This window comes from Diadema antillarum, unplaced genomic scaffold, assembly GCF_040938485.1.
Source record: "Diadema antillarum isolate AM-2024a unplaced genomic scaffold, OU_Dant_1.0 scf00000072, whole genome shotgun sequence".
Classification (NCBI taxonomy): Eukaryota; Metazoa; Echinodermata; class Echinoidea; order Diadematoida; family Diadematidae; genus Diadema; species Diadema antillarum.
In genome coordinates this window covers 1148221-1165086 of record NW_027270961.1, presented here as the reverse complement: position 1 = coordinate 1165086, position 16866 = coordinate 1148221, and the positions used below count along the sequence as shown (strand labels likewise).

The following is a 16866-nucleotide window of genomic DNA, read 5'->3' as shown; positions in this document are numbered from 1 at the left end:
GAAAAAGAATATCATGCTTTTCATCGCACAAATTTTCTGTTGTCATCGAGTAAATAATTGGTCGAAACATTGAATTTGCATTTGTGGACATTTTTCATGACGATTAACTTTCACAAATTGAGCAGGATAGAAAATCTACATGATGGAAGATAACTGCTTATGTTCTTTGCCTCATTGTAGATCGAGAAATAGTGCTTGTAACCCTCAGTTACTGATTACAACTCACTTTAATACCACATGATGACCAAGAGGTTTACACATATTGGCTGATTGTTATCATTGCTGTAGCTCAGGATTTTTTCTTTGATATGCATAATTTGCAGATTTTTACTAACTAATCATTTATACTTACATAGGAAGAAGGTACTCTTCAGTTCAAGAATATCACATAACCTTTCCTTGGTAGCAAGAATTTCCATTCGTTTCTCCAAGAAAATCTAGTGGCATGTGCATTCTATATGTACATATGGTTGGGTGTACCCATAGGAAGATTTGAAATAATGTAATCTTTTGCAGTTTGTCTAGAGCTAGGAATAAAGGTTATGGTTATCTCATAACTCCCATTCATGCCATGTCACAGAGTAGCTAACTACTGTGTACACCATGTATTTTTGCTAATCAGGAATCATTAGACAATTCTAAGATTGGTTGAAGTAATGATTAAGAATTTGCAGTGAGGACACCAAAATGAGTATTTTTGCTTTAAAAAAATACACAATACAATGTACAAAATATACATGTCCATGTTCGCTGTCTATGTCTCTTATTGCCACAAAGTGATGCTGCTGTATCAGTACAACACTGTCCAAAGAAAATGTTCATGCATTAAACTCTATGAATTATTTCTTGTGATAAAGCCTCAGGAAAAAGCATTTTGGAAAGTTATGGGAAGATAAGATTGCAAAAATGAGGACTGGTGTCGTAACACATGGAAATAAGTGCTGCATCAGAGGATTGTTCTGATGTATCTTTCCCAACAGAAATTAGAATACTGAAATATTTCATTGTTGCCAGTATAGTAGGATGAAATGTTTCATTAGTTGCAATCTTCTCTGTGGATGTTAGTAGAATTGTCATAATTTTATTTTACTGGATAACTTAGATTCTTCTCTTTTTGTTTCTGGTAGACTCTATCAGTAAGTAGACAGAGAAGATAAAATTTCTCAAATCCTTCCATTCTTTAATTATAAACTTATCGGTTTGCAACTCCACATCCTTATGTGACCAAATGTTATGTACAGATTTGTTGAAAATTGGGAGGGTTGACCATTGAAAATTTCTTTGTAAATGACATAAGTATCAAAGATAAATAGTTGTACCCGTGGGTAATGTTTTACTGTTATCGTGTAATTCATCTACCAAGAAGTCTGTAACCCACAATGTGTAGCTTGGTTACGTCTAAGTTGTTGAAGCAGAAACCATTATACTAGTCAAAGCAGGTATATAGCAGGGTACATGTGAAATAATATTGGAAGACCTACAGAGGATTACTCTTTTCTATAAGTACTCGAAAAAGAGTATTTTGTGACGGATGGATGGCACCACAACTGGCTGTCATCATCAGGTTATATAAACTTCATCATAGTATATCACCCTGTATCAATTATGGATGAATCAGTGGTCCTTATTCTCTGCCATTTTTCAAGTTATAAATATGGATGTGTTTTACTGCTACTGCTGCAGAAGATATAAAGCTTGGCATAGTGTATATGTACATCTGCTTTATTCTAAAATTGGAAAGAATTTATGAAAACAAATGTTTACTTGTGTATGTACAGTCGTTTTGGCTAATGAAGCTATGAGTCTTCACCTATGCTGTCAAGCCAATGTTGTGAAATATGTCTGCACTGCAGTGAAGTGTACATATAGATGTTATATAATCCCATAAGCAGAACTTTGATTTTATATTTTATGCTGTCTACTATATATATGGATGTTGTGTTCTCATTATGCAAAACTTTAATTTTGTACTTTATGCCTTCCACTATATTTCTTATACTCAGTTAAGTCTATATTTTTGCAACTGGAAATGAGAACTAAATAATTGTCATAATTACGAATTGTGCAATGTAACATTATGTGTATGATAAATCAAGGTTTATATTACCTTTCATCTCATCTGTATTAACATGTGAAATTAGTTGATCAGAGCATATTTCATTCACAGTTATCTCTTGCACACATAAAAAAAAAACATAACAGGCAGGAACCTGGGGCCTGTCACAGGTGTTGTGGGGATTACAATATTGTTTTGTCTGTCTGTCTGTCTGTCTATCTTGCCATCTTGTGTGTGTCTGTATTTCCATCTTACTATCTTTCTCTGTTACTCTGTATGTCTTTCAGTCTGTCTGTGTCTGGCTGTCTATATGTCTGTCTGTCTGACTGACTGACTGACTATATACAAATAGTGAATGGTCACGAGTGCGATGGTACAAGATTTCGCACAAGGTGAAAGATAGAGGTGCTCTATTCAACGAGGCGAAGCCGAGTTGAATAGTGCGCCTCAGCTTTCACTGAGTGTGAAATCTTGTTCCATTGCACGAGTAAAGACCATATACACTATTTGTTTTATACATCACCTTAAACATCAACAGATGTGGTCCACACAGATTCTTGAATTTAGCACAGAATGGCAACCATTTTCCTTGAAAGACGTCACCGAAAGACAGTCACCGTGTACATACCTACGTACGCAAAGCCGATTGGTTGAAGTTGTTTACAAAAATAAGTGACAAAAGTACGCGCTTATAAGCGCACTTGTAATTGTTGAGTGCGCGCGGCAAATGTTTGTTTATTGTGACATCAGAGCTGTGCGATGGAGCAAAAACTTGGAGTCAATTGTGAGTTTAAGATGGGAGTCGATGGAAATGGGTGACGTCAGCCATGCGCTATCCATTTTGGCTCAAACAAAATTGCATGGCTGACAGCCACAGCATGTGATGGAACTTTTAACTAAGTGGCACATGATGGGCAATCGACCAATTGGATAGCTACATTATTTTTAGGTGTTGTATAATATCTATTGATATGCCTATTTCACTCTCTTACTATCTGTCTATCCGTCTATCTGTTTGTTGTTGCTATTTTTTCTAATAGCTACCTAAGTCCCTTTTCCTCACCGGTTCCAAAATATGATTATGTGTAGTGGTGGAGAGGTCAGGTCTATGGCACGTAACCTTTCATGCCATTTGCAAGTACAGGAAATATCACTGAACAAAAGAGAACGTGGGCAAAAGATGTTGTGATGTGATGACGCAGTTGCAAGCAGATATTTTTATTTTGTCTGTTTCTCCTTGCTTGGACATTAAAAATAAACCTGAATTGGTTTCAATGCTAATTGATACCTGTGTATTTATGATGGATGATTGGATGGTTCATTGTTTTACAAGTGATTTTTTTGTGAGGAATGAGGAAGTTGATCAGTTAGTTCAGTTCAGTTCAGTTCAGTTTATTCAAACCAAATCGAACATGACAAAAATACAAGACATAACTGCAAAAATTCAGAATCATGATGATGGAAGGATAGTGGTGCCAGGTTTTATTACCTGTTGATTAGTTTTGGTAATGATGATGAATCTTTAGTCTTTAGAATTATATTTGTTTTTATTGAAATTGCTTATCATGCTTGATAATTGTCTTGAGTTTGACAGAGATTAATTGTATGATGATTTTGTCATAATTGACATGAAAGATAGTATGGTCATCACTTCTAGACACAAAATAAAACAGTCATAAACATATTCATTCTCAGCTATATAATTCAATTATCAAACAGGTTTTATATACATTGTAGTATTCCGCAGTTCTTAAATAGATTCCTCCATCTTACTGTACAGTTGTTATACAACAAAGATTATGAACTAGGAATCAAAGTTGAGACTTGAGTGTAGATGTCTATCTTCTTCCACAACCAACTGATGTTAAGTTTAACCCATTGAGGACGGGCTGATTTTGCTACAACACGCATTTCCCATAGACACCTGCCTGAGTATACTCGGGACTCGTCTTCAATGGGTTGAGTTGCACAGATGGGTATCAAAGGTCAGACCACCCTGGGGGATAGGTTCTTAGTGAAGAGGTTCTAAAAAAAAAAAAAAAAAAAAAAAAAAAATTAGGGACAAGTACATGTGGGTGGAGTGAATGCAGCAATATCAGTAGGGCACACCAGTGAAAGTTTGAGGAAAATCTTTCTGGTACTTGTAATAAGAGTCGAGTGTTCAAAGTAATCCGTCTGTATTGCCGATCGTTACGCACGGTTATGAACATTTCAAATATAATATATTGCTGCATAGACCTCTCCAGTTTGTGACAACCTCTTTATCATCTACACACCTACCAAGTCCCACGCATTAGGCGGGAGACTCACGCCACAGGGGTCTTTTTGTCACACTCACAAATCTGACGCTTTTTCTGACGCTTTTTCTCACGCTTCACTACAAAAAATAAGGAAAGAAATCCTAACTAGTACATGGAGTTCTAATCACCTCCACCACTACCACTCCCCCCCCCCAAAAAAAAAAAAAACAAAACAAAACAAAAACAGCAACAACAACAACAAAAGATCTTGGCATCTCTGCATCTACATGTTTTTTCGGCCCTCTCGGACCACCACTTTTCCTTGGAAAAGTATAGAAACTTTTTCAGATTAATTACTAGTAATCTATACGAATGGTAGCATGTCTTTATAATCAAATATTATTACACACTAATAGCTTGTTGATATTGTTAAAACTGTCTTTCCATTAAAAAAAAAAAGAAAAGAAAGAGCGGATGTACAACGAGTCGCTCGTAGAAGAAGGGAGTTCACTACCGTTAATCTGGTCGTCGCCATGTACCCAGCTTTCTGTCCTTGATAAGGTGTGTCATAAATCCTGACTGCGTAGGTATTTCTATTTCTGGCAATGATCATGCCATGATGAAAAACGGATTTCAGGCACCGACATTTTTAGTCGAAATCTCATTCCTGTCGAGGTCCAATGACGGTTGGTATGTAGGCCTACAATATCCCTCTTTCGTCAGGAGGGGTTTCATCGCTGGTTTCTATTTACAAAATGGACATGGATTTATTTTATCAATTCATCACATACCTTGCATTCATTTCATATGTCCTTGAGAGATGGACGAGAATGCGAGGGGAAGTTCGTCTACGCATGCGCTGATAAGGCTCTTGCTTTGATCTCAGGTGTGTATGTTCGTATAATATCGTGGCGTATTGAGTCTGAACATGGAGGTACAATGTTTGTACCTCCATGATTTGAAGACATGGTTTTTGACAAGTTTGCAGACTAACAAAAAAAAAATCTGAATAATGTAACCGAAGCAATATTACATTCTTTATGAAAGCACAAAAGTTAGCCACTAAGCAGTCTACGATACGTAGTGTCAAATCTTACGTTTTATAATCATTGGTGTGTTGTCTATCCCCACTATCGTTCTTTTTAGTTCCTCTTGTGAAAATAAAATACAAATATAAAAGAGAGTTCTCAGCTGAAAGACTTGGAAATCAATGAATTAACACGAGCAGAAAACAACCGCGACTAGTTATTACTCTTGTTCTCGAATCATTTAGGAATAGTTTTGAACATGATTTGGTGTAGAAATTGCTGACTTACGGGAAATGTTTCCTATTTAAAATACCTATGATATACCTTTACGTGGGGCATCTTAATAGCCCTGCAAGTCTTGAATTTGTGTAGTCACACCTTTATCCTTTAATCGCACTTACAGAAGAACGTACCCAGATGGGTTAAGTAAAATGATTCGTAAAATGGCCTCTTAACAACCTTGGAACATTTTATTTAGGACTAGGCCTACACTGCAGGATAAGTCTTGCATTTTGCCTAATCACGCCTTCCGTTATTTTAATTGCGCTTGAAGAAGAACATAATATCCAGAATAAAAATCATGAATAACAACATATCGATGTAGATTTTGATTTATCCAAATAGTACGTAATTAAATCTGTTCGACTGAACTTAGGTCTATTTTGTCTAAGTTGTGAAAATCACGGAGAGAACAGTTAGGTGACTCGTCCGAGTCACTTCTTCAGCTCTGTCTGACTGGCTGGTGAGCATTCACTCGTGATGATGTGTGAATGGGCAATGTTACTACCTTTATTGTTTGTATATCCTTCCGGATCAGCATGAATAACAACGTATAAGCTAATACAATTTCTTCCTGACAAAAAATGGAGTGAAACTAAAGAAAAAAAAGAAGAAGAAGAAATGATCGAAGGGCATTTGACCACTTAAATCAATGGATCAATTACCATAATGCCCTGTGGTTATCAAATGGTTACCGAGATAATGGCATTGAATTGATGTCGCGTGTGCTGCACAGTATAATGTTCGTTTTTACTCTTTAGCAGCACAACAAAATCAAACAAAATCGGCTAGAATTTCTAAAATAGTGAAAGTTTAAGGTCTTGCTCGTTTTCACGAAATCTATCATATTCGCGACCGAAATCTATCATATTCGCGACAACCATTTATGCGAACTGGATGAGTGCAGATGAGTGTAATTATGCCGTCATGCCACAACTTATGATGGTGCGTTTTGACAAAATATTGAGAAAAAGAAAGCATATATTTTGTCCGTAATCTAACAACTAGAATACCTCCCCGTCCCCAAAATAATAATTTTAAGTTATTGGTCCTACTACACAACGCTGATTTGATAAGAAGGATACGTTTTCTCTCTAAAATTTCCATCAAACTTTTACCATTGTAATGTTTTAATTACAATCTGTTCACGGAGGCTGATCGGACTTGAACAAAGAGTGGCATTACACTATTTTATATAAAAATTTATTTGGAAGGAGATTGACTTGTATAAAGAGTGGCATTACACTATAGAATTTATTTGGAAGGTGAAGTCTGACTTCACCTTTTCGCCTCAAAGACTTTTTTTAGTAAATTCCACACCACGTCCTGTAATTTCCAGGTTGCTACTAGTATATCTTTATAGCATCTCTCAAAATGGCGAGAGCCATTGCCTTCATGAACAAGCAAGAAAAATCATTATTTTCGGTGTCTGAATCAAAAGTGGAGTGAGAAACAACGGTCCTCATCATCATCTCACCAAAGATCCTTCTCTCCGTAGTGTGTAGGATCTTGGATCTCACCAATGGTTATTCTAATCGATCTATACATTTAGATGAAATGACAGATGACATGACAGCTGGCATACAGAGTATAATTATGGTCATAACGTTCTTCTTTACGTATTTCCCCCATTAGAATTTTTTGGATACACATGCATGCAGTTATTGTTTTCATGTGACCACTGTCTTTTAAAACAATTTCTCATGCGGTAAAATTTTCCCTTGCTTAGTATAGGCCAACGCTATCAAACTTCGCCTTCTTTTATACACAAAGCATATCACTCAAGATTGATACGTGTATACATAGAAGAGAATTCTCAAAGAAGTTTGAGAGAATGCGTTACAACTAAAGTGAGGTTAAATTTAGGATGTCTTGAGTGAATGTGAACATAGCCAGAAATCCTGCGGACCCGTATGCTGAACAATACTTCCGTCATGTGGAAAGCGTGCTTGCGCGCTTTGAATACTTCAGACAAGCCGCGCTCGTCAAATAACTTCCATTCAGATCGTGCTTGTCATTCATGACATACACCAAGCAAATTACTTCCTATTCGCGTCACTTTCAGCGACATGAAAGAAATAGAAAGAAAGAAAAAAACAACCGTCAGCACGCCGTATACGAATGAAACGAATTCTCACTGGTATTTCTCTCTCTCCCAACACGTCCAGTGGACGTAATTCAATTTCTTTTTAACCTTAATGCTTTGCCTCCCTATTGGTTTCGTGATCAGGGGTATTATTGCTTGCAAGATGTCTCATTTGACGAGGAATTAAATTAAGACTAGTTTGATTCGTAGAGCGACGGTTTTCTTAGAGCTAACATCAAGCTAACAGGAAATTCCAGATTGAATTATGCCGTGCTGGTATTACTGACTTCATCAACATTCATTTCTTCTCTATTCTATATGATGGGAAATCGCAAAACATTATACCTGTACAGTAACACGTAACAAAAAAAAAAATGGTGTTTATCGTCTATCAAAATGTTTTGGTACTTACATCCTAGAAACTCGGAACGCGCAAAATATTCAAGATTGAATAAGAGCATACAATAGTTATTTCTTAATTTCTCAGTGACTATGATAGTCTCCTCGTTCACTCCCCCTCCACCACCACCACCACCACCTATATTCACTCTACCTCTTTCTTTTTATCCATCTTCTCTTCTTCTTCTTCCTCCTCCTTTAAGTTCACCTCCAACACCGCGTGTTCCAACCCTTTTTGTCTCCTACTCCTACTGTACCCTCCGTGTCCCCCCTCCCCCCCTCTCTCTCTCTCTCTCTGAATTATGATTTCATGAATATTGAGATTTCATTTCACAACTGTGACAATCCATTGCTAATAAGTATCACTATCTGAATAGACTTGCATCACCGCTGGTTTAGGGGAGGCGTCCCACGGGTCATTCCCCCACGCAGTCTTGGACGTCTATCTCATTGGTATCTCGTTACACATCACAGACACTCGGCGTCTCCAAGCTAAAGATAGAGGAATGCTTACGTCATTGTCTTCTTTGTGACGTTCAAAAAAACAAAGACCAACTAGAATTGACTCTGTAGCTCAAAGAAGGGAAGTGAGATGCCGCAGAAGAACACAAACATTTGAATCACTAATGGAAGATACGTCGAGAATGTGGTTTGGAACTTCAATGAATGCTAAACTATGTGAGACGAAGGGTCTTTAAACATGACTGTACAAGCAAACTTCCCCGTGTAATATTTTCCTTTCTACATTTCATGCTAAAATAGCGAGAATTTGGGTCGCCAAGTTATGTTACTGCCGGCGATAACTGGGGTGGCTGTCTCATTGTCAAAGACTTTTCGTTAGGCAGGGAAAGTCCCGGGGGAAAGTGCTGAATTCCATCGCAAGATAACAGAAGAAATCACAAATAGAATATGGGTACAGTATGTTGAATGTGAAACATTACCCGAGAATAAGAGAGGGTTTGCACGTGTGTGTGTGTGTGTGTGTGTGTGTGTGTGTGTGTGTGTGTGTGTGTGTGTGTGTGTGTGTGCATTAATTCCATTATTCTAGTAATTCTTCCCCTTGAATTACTACTAAGGATTTTTGAGAAACAACGGACTAGAATTTTCTGATCCATTTTTGTTGCGAACAAATTGAAAAAAAAACCGGCTTTTTTACTCTTGTATAATATTGTATTATGTAAACTGGATGAAATAAAACAATGTTGTTTTGTTAGGTACTCTATCCTCTTATGATGCAGTGTGGATGAATCTTTGAGATAACCCAATATAATCTTTAAATGTCTCTTCTAAATATCGCTCCAGCTCACCTTTACCACACACACACACACACACACACACACCATATAACAACAAAATATAATACTGACTTTTATAAATATTCCATTCACTGGCAATATTTCATTGAGTAAAGCTAATTCCATGTTCACCGATAAAGCATTAGGAAAATAAAAACAAATCGGCATAGATATCTTTTTTTGATCACTAAGGTTAGAGGTCTATCAACTTTGCAATGAAGTGGAATATTTCATCACAACAATCATTCAAAGACATCAGAATTGCACATTCCAGAGACGTCATGAATTCTATAAAATGTCTGTATTTTTTATTTTCCAAATACAGAATGCATGACATGCTAGTCAAGATATTCCACCTTGCTATGACACAAGTACACAGATACTGGAACTCTTCAACCACTCAGATACACATACAGGATGATAAAATCACACAAAGTCTGGACAAGACAGTATTTCTGTATAACATACAATAAACAGGCACAAACAACACATATTCTGCCTTTAAACCACACAGACACAACAGAAAAAACTGCTTGATTAAAGTTATATCGAAATTTTCATAGTTGGCTTGTTTTACAATATTTACAAATACTTCTCATCCCCGGTCATCTAAAGAATTATTTACAATGTTTGTCTACTGTGAAACAAAGCACAGATTGTCCAATCCATTCTACATAGGAAGTCGGTCATGGCAAGTAACCAATGTACGTCACTTTATTGCTGTGGAGAATAATGGACATATTCAGTTCACTTTATGCTATTACAAGGATGCACATCGGTACCTGATAAGATATTAGCCACTCTTGAGATGAGCATCGCAGAATTTGGACAAGGACAGAAATTATTTTCTACGACGATGTGACACTAAACATGGACAGTCATTTGTGTGCATGTCCAAACACACGACTTGGAGAGAATGGGATGTAGTCTGATACATGGTGAATCTTGGGTAATGAATTCACTTTTTCTTCATATAAATTACCAACAGATCTCACCTTGATCAGTTGATGGAACATGGCAATGCCTAAAACTTATCAAAATACAATGAAAATTTCTTCATGAATTACCACTTAATGCAAAGATATTCAATACTGATTTGACCGTAATTTTTATGTTTCATTAAAACAACTTGGCCCATACCTTTGAGAAAATATTCAAACATATGTTAAGAAGAAAGAAAGCAAATCATTTTGTCAAAAGACACCTAGGTAATAAATCTCTAAAAATACAGTCTGCTTCCAATCTATCCTCATTTATCGAAAAGAAGAAGCATATACCAACACCTCAATGTACAATGAGAGACTGCTACGGATGTATAAACCTGAATGCTGTTGTCATCACGCGATACAATCATTGTCGACACATGGAGACGTTATTTATCCCACCCAGTCACTTCCAACCCTTTCATTCTGTTTGTTAGTATGAGAGAACAAACGATAGAGCTCATTAACCAAAATTATTTACTCCTAAGTATCGGCATGTCCCTCATCAATAAAAAGTTTGTTTTTCAATGAAAGCTTACAACAATGCCTCCATCGCCTCTCACAAATGTGCGATTTTCAAACTGCTTTGTATGGTTGGACTAAAATAGATCTAAATCTAGGAGACAAAAGACATAACAGATCATTTCTTTAACAATTTAATTGCTAAAGTACAGCATGTGCTACAAGGGGGAAAGGGGGAACAGGACATACAGAAGATAGACAGAAATGGGGAAAAAATGCAGGAAATGAATTGAACTAAAAAACAAACAAACAATAGAATGCAGGAGAGAATAGACTAGAGGACTGAGTGCATCAGTAAGGAAGAGAGTGAAAGAGAAAGACATAGAATCAGACCATAACTGGGTTGGATGTCTAAAGAAGAAATCTTGGTTGCCTCTCCTAACCAAGGGTCTGCCAACCAGCTGAATGGCTTACTGCCAACATTGCCACACCACCTGGCTCTTACTACAAACCTTTTATTGTACCTCTCATTGTCTGCCAAGCAGCTGCCCAGACAAATACACACAAAAAAATATACCCGCATATTTGAGCCACATGCACCAGGCACATTTTCCTGGAACGTCAACACAAGAATGATAACTTCATATTCATTGCAGTCGGTCCTTATGCAGACCAAGAGTATGAGTGAACAATGAGATTGGGTACATCCTTTGTATTACGCACTAACTTCTTACGGACTTTTTTGAACTGCTTTTCCATGTTGCCTGCTCATTGCAAGACATTGAGAAAATCTTTCAACACAATCATGACCTACAACATAGTAGACTCTCGACACCATATCATGTGCAATGCATTCAGTTACAGTCTTTATTTTTTTACAAAATTGTTTGATTAAAATCAATTAACTTACAATGCAACTAAAGCATGGGAAGAATAACAGTAAAAACACCATTTCTGCCCTGAATGCAGCAAAAGAGGTGAAAAAAAACAGTTTTCACACAAAAAGCAACAGGCAAATGAACACAGATCTATACAAAAATATGTGTCATATTATGCTGCAGTATATTCACAATGAATAGATGCCTATTTGACATTGACATGTCTGCCAGAAAAAAAGTGACATTCTCAGACTCTAACAGTCAAAAGCTGGACTCAAACTTTGGTCATTTTTATCTTCTCTTCAAAGAATAAGGAGCACAAAGGAATTACTTTGCACTGTTTATGTCAAGGTTTAATGCTGTCACATGTCACTTTTGCAAGGTAAATAAGGACTCAGCAAATTTTCATGACCCATCCCCATATCCAACACAAAACCAACATTCAAATGATGATCCAGTACAGTTATAAAGGTCTCTCTCTTTCTCCTCCTCCTCCATCTACCATACTCAGCAAGAGCGATGCCTCTTTAATGACCTTTACAGAAAGGTCACCTACTTTCCAGTCACTCAAACCATTTGAAGGTGATGATACTGATAGGAACTTTATGATTCCTGTGATATGATACCTATCACCATCAATCACTGACAATGTAACTCATAACCAGTTATGGCGCTGTTTGATAAACTCAAGATAAAGAAAGGTAGTAATAAGTGTGCAATGATAACAGATGACCAGAGTCAGTTTCACTATGATATTGCAAGGTGAAATAATCTCAATGAGCTTCAAGGAGGAGTTTCCATGTTTGTTCATGACATCTCACTCCAGAATCACACTTCCACTCCCTGTAAGCTGTGTATGGTGTGCAAACACTTCCCTTCGGGTTACTTCACACATCGGGCATTGATAGTGATCCTTTCACAGGGCTCCTCCATGCTATAATCCTGTAAACGGAGCAGAGTCAAGTAAACTCACATACAGCTCTGTCTCAATATCTTTTTGCAGTCCAATGGCGCAAACACTCTCGGCATAAACATCAATGCTTGAGGAAAGCTTGTTGTTCCTTTAACCTACCAAGATACCTGAAAGAATGGACTGTACTTTGTGTTCAATATCTTGATCTCTTTGTTCAATCAAGGATCCAAAATGGCACAACATTTTTACAATATCTGTAGTAAGAGGTTCATCACTATTATCAGTCTTCGGACTGTCATCTCCATAACACTCCTTGGGGCTCGGTAAAGAGGAATCCAACAAGTCTTTCTGAGATATGTCCCTAGTGCTCACGATGCCACCGAGGCTTGCTGCTGCACAACAGGGGAGGACACACTGATAGAAGGTGATGAGGAGGGTGATGATGAGGGAGAGGACCGGTCCATGGAGGGCTCAATCACATCCTTGATCTGGGACCACTTGTCACCCAGGGCTTTGGCAAAATGGTCATCCACTGATCCCGTGATGTTGACCTCGTTTCCATTTGGCAATGAGGGAGGAGCGGAGGAGGATGAAGACGATGTGGACTGGCCCAAAGTGGGGGAGGTGGCTGAGGGAGGGGGGCTTGAGTACGCCTCCTGGTAGTGTCTGCCTAAACTCCTTCTGAAGTGCTCCTCGATATCTGGATCAACATCTGTTGAAGCAATCATGAATGAGAATGCAAGAGATGAGAAAGAACATCTCACTGACATGCCAGTGACGTTTCATAGTAGCAAAGCAGAGAAAATTGTCATTGCATGGCCGGCAGAACCGTGGGGGCCGTGGGGGCTGTGGGGGCTCGGCCCCCACGGCCCCCACGGCCCCATATAAAAGAAATACATAAGGTGTCATCACTTTGGGCCTCCACACTTTTTTTAACCCGGAAGTACGTAAGTGGCACTAAATAGAAATGGATAGAGATCTTGAAGTGTGAGCGCAGTAAGGTTATGTTTTTCCACTGAAGACCTTTTCTTTCTTTTTCTTTTTTGCTCGTCAGCTGAAAAAAAACAAACCAAACAAACAAACCTGGAAGTGGAAGGGGAGAGACGGGCTGAGGACCTTTTTTCTTTTTTTTTAATATTGCTTGTTAGCTCATGAAACCCGGAAGTGGGCCCCCACACTTTTGAAAACGCTCCGCCGGCCCTGCATTGCATATCATTACTATCATGGAGCAGCTTTTTATCTCCCTGAAGTGTAGCATATTCGATTGTACATGCTTTATGGCTGTGCAAGGTATACAGTCATAAGACCATTCATAAAGATTGATTATTTTTTGTAGAACATCTTCCATCAATGTTTAAATCACATTATGCTTTACAAATCACAGGGTAACTTTAACCACTGGGTAATTTGTAAGTAAACCTGACAATACTTGTGCTACCACAGGTCATCTCATCTCAGACTGGTAATCTCACCTGAGTTGCTGAGGGACCTCTGCTGCATCCTCCCTGATGACCACCTGTCCACATCCTCTGTGCCCCGCCCATTCAGGAAGACCGGTCCATGCCCGACCCCGACCCCGCCTCCTGCTCCTGGCCTGGCAGCCAGCTCTGCCCCATTAGACTCCCTCATGAGAGGTGCAGGGGCGCAGGTAATGACGGAGGGACGGAGAAGCTGTTGGGGCATGTTCCGGTGCCTGTGGGGGTGTGCTGATGGCATGGCAGGGGTGCGGCTGACAGGCGTGGCATGGTCCTGAGAGATGAGACTGGAACTGCTTGGGGTAGGGAGGTCTGGATTGATCTCTGGGATACCGACCATTTCACTGGTTATTAACCTGCAGTCCAATCATTCAATGAAAGAATAGAGAAAAAGAAAAAAAATATCAAGTGTGTCAAATGCATACTACATGTAGCTTATATACTAAACTAAAGACTGTGTTGATTCCCACATTGATTGTCTACCTGAGTTTCTAAATAATAGTTCTTTTCCCACTGAAAAACATATCGAATGTTGACAATTTTCCATGCATCAAAATTGGAATTTCTATGCAGGCATCATTACAACTGCATGATCAAAACAACAAATTTAAAGGCTCATAAAGTAAAGCGCTTATAAATTATCCCATCTTACACAGCCAAAGTGCAATGATTTTTCCCAATATGGTGCCAAACTTTTCACTGATTGATGGCTTTGAGTTGACCAAATGCATTACAACACAACAAAGAAAACACCAACCACAGGCACATTCTTCTTTACATGCCCTCCCTGGCTGGAGGAGTAATGGTCCAGCTATGTGGAATATGGCATAGCGTACTTCTGTCAGAGCTCAGAGTGTCACAAACAGGAACTACACTGTGTGCACTTCACTACCCTCTTTGTTTGATACACCCAGGATCACACAGGTATACTCAACAAGAGTATTTTGCATTTATAGCTCTCTGTAACATCTTTTTAAAAAATATCATTATTTGTAATATTCTTCTTCTTTTAAATTGCCACTAATACTGGTCATGGTCAAAAGCAAAGTAATAATGCAACTGTGTTGCCAAGAAAGGGAAATGAGAGCAAAAAAAAAGAAAAAAAGAAAAGGGAGAAAAAAATACGAAATAAAGAAGAGAAACATGTCAACAGATGTAATGATCAGTAATCCATGCCACTAATACCAGAAGGGTCAAGCCCACTAGGAACCCACAGGAAAGACCACTATTTGGCAATGGGTCAGGTGAGCATAGAAGCATTACACTGAGACCAAAGTATGCAGCTGCCAGTAACACTCATCAATTCACACTGTTAAACTATGGAGCTATTTCGTTGTAGCTAGCTCCATGGTTAAACCTAATTCCAAACATTCCAGCTTTTGTCTGAATCCAAAAGAAATCTACAATGTGGGAACAGTGGAGCTCAGCAAAGGCCTTTCAAGGTCCTGAATTCAAAACGACAATTTCTGTTGTCTATTGAGTGTGGCATGAAATAATATCTCTTTTCATCAACAGGTGGAATGCCACATGAACATAGAAGAATGCACATTTTATTGACAATGACGACAGTAAAATTTATCAAACCATGGACGTAGGGTCCACGATCAAACTATCTCAGAAGCGGTTATTGCTCTTGTTGTGAGATATCTATGTAATCAATGCCATATCTTCTGTTTACATCTAATAGGTGCAGAACATGAAGACCTCATAAAATCATACTATTTTTTCATTCAGTGTCATACGTCAAGATACAAAATTCTTCATAAATGCAAATCAGCAGAGTATACTATTTTGTGATATAGCACCAAAAGACAAGAGCCTGCTTCTTCCAAGTGCTGGTGTAGTGCGGAAGCCACGAAATTATTTCTTTTGTGACAAACTGTACCAGGCACCCTACAGTTTTCATCAGGTTTATTGTTTGGGTGTGAAAGGGGGCTACCTCTATCAGGTGGAATATGTCAGGAATGTGGCTTATCCATAGAACTGTGTCAACAAGATTTGACGATTCCTTTTTCTCTCGTTTTTCTTGTGAGTAGAATGAGGGATCATTATCTCTTAACAGGGGTCAGAGTCTCAAGTTACGTTCAGACGGGAGCCCTTAACCTCGAAGTTAGGAAACTTCGAGGTTAGAGCTTGTAGTTAGGGACCGTGAAGACGCACTCGTAGTTAGCAAACCTCGAGGTTTGCTCGAAGTTTCGAGCCACGAGAAATCTTATGGTTAGCGCTCTAACCACGAGCCGCGGGGGGTCCCCACTCGTAGTTAAGCACCGTGTGGACACAAAACACAACGAACTCGAAGTTAAAGGGAACACAAACCCAAAGAGCAATGTGGATTGAGTAAAAGCAGTAACATTAGTAGAACACATCAGTGAAAGTTTGAGGAAAATCGGACAATCGATGCAAAAGTTATGAATTTTTAAAGTTTTGGTGTTGGAACCGCTGGATGAGGAGACTACTAGAGGTTATGACGTATGAGAGGACCACAATATAAAGAAAATATGAAAGGAATTCCACAAAAATTCACTTTTCTAGCAAAATGAAAGAGTTCTTGACTAACCGCTTTCAGAAAGCAGGAGGAATAAGTGCTACCCCTAACATATGTCAGTATCAAGCTGATGGAATGTGTAATTTTCATGAAAAATGAATTTTTATTGAATTCCCTTTTTATTTCCTTTATATTGTAGTCCACTCATACGTCATAACCTCTAGTAGTCTCCTTACCCAGCAGTTGCAACACCAAAACTTTAAAAATTCATAACTTTTGCATCGATT

General features: G+C 38.4%; 1 protein-coding gene across 1 annotated transcript in view; it reads right to left on the bottom strand.

The window, feature by feature from the left end:
- Nucleotides 1-12422: 12422 nt before the first annotated feature.
- LOC139717217 (transcription cofactor vestigial-like protein 4) overlaps nt 12423-16866 on the bottom strand; it is a 43781-nt gene continuing 39337 nt past the window's right edge. The window contains exons 3-4 of the mRNA XM_071628720.1: nt 14092-14450; nt 12423-13331 (exon numbers count right to left, since the gene is read on the bottom strand). Coding sequence (XP_071484821.1) covers nt 12988-13331; nt 14092-14450 — 703 coding nt within the window. The 3' untranslated portion in view covers nt 12423-12987. The remainder of the gene's footprint in view (nt 13332-14091; nt 14451-16866) is intronic.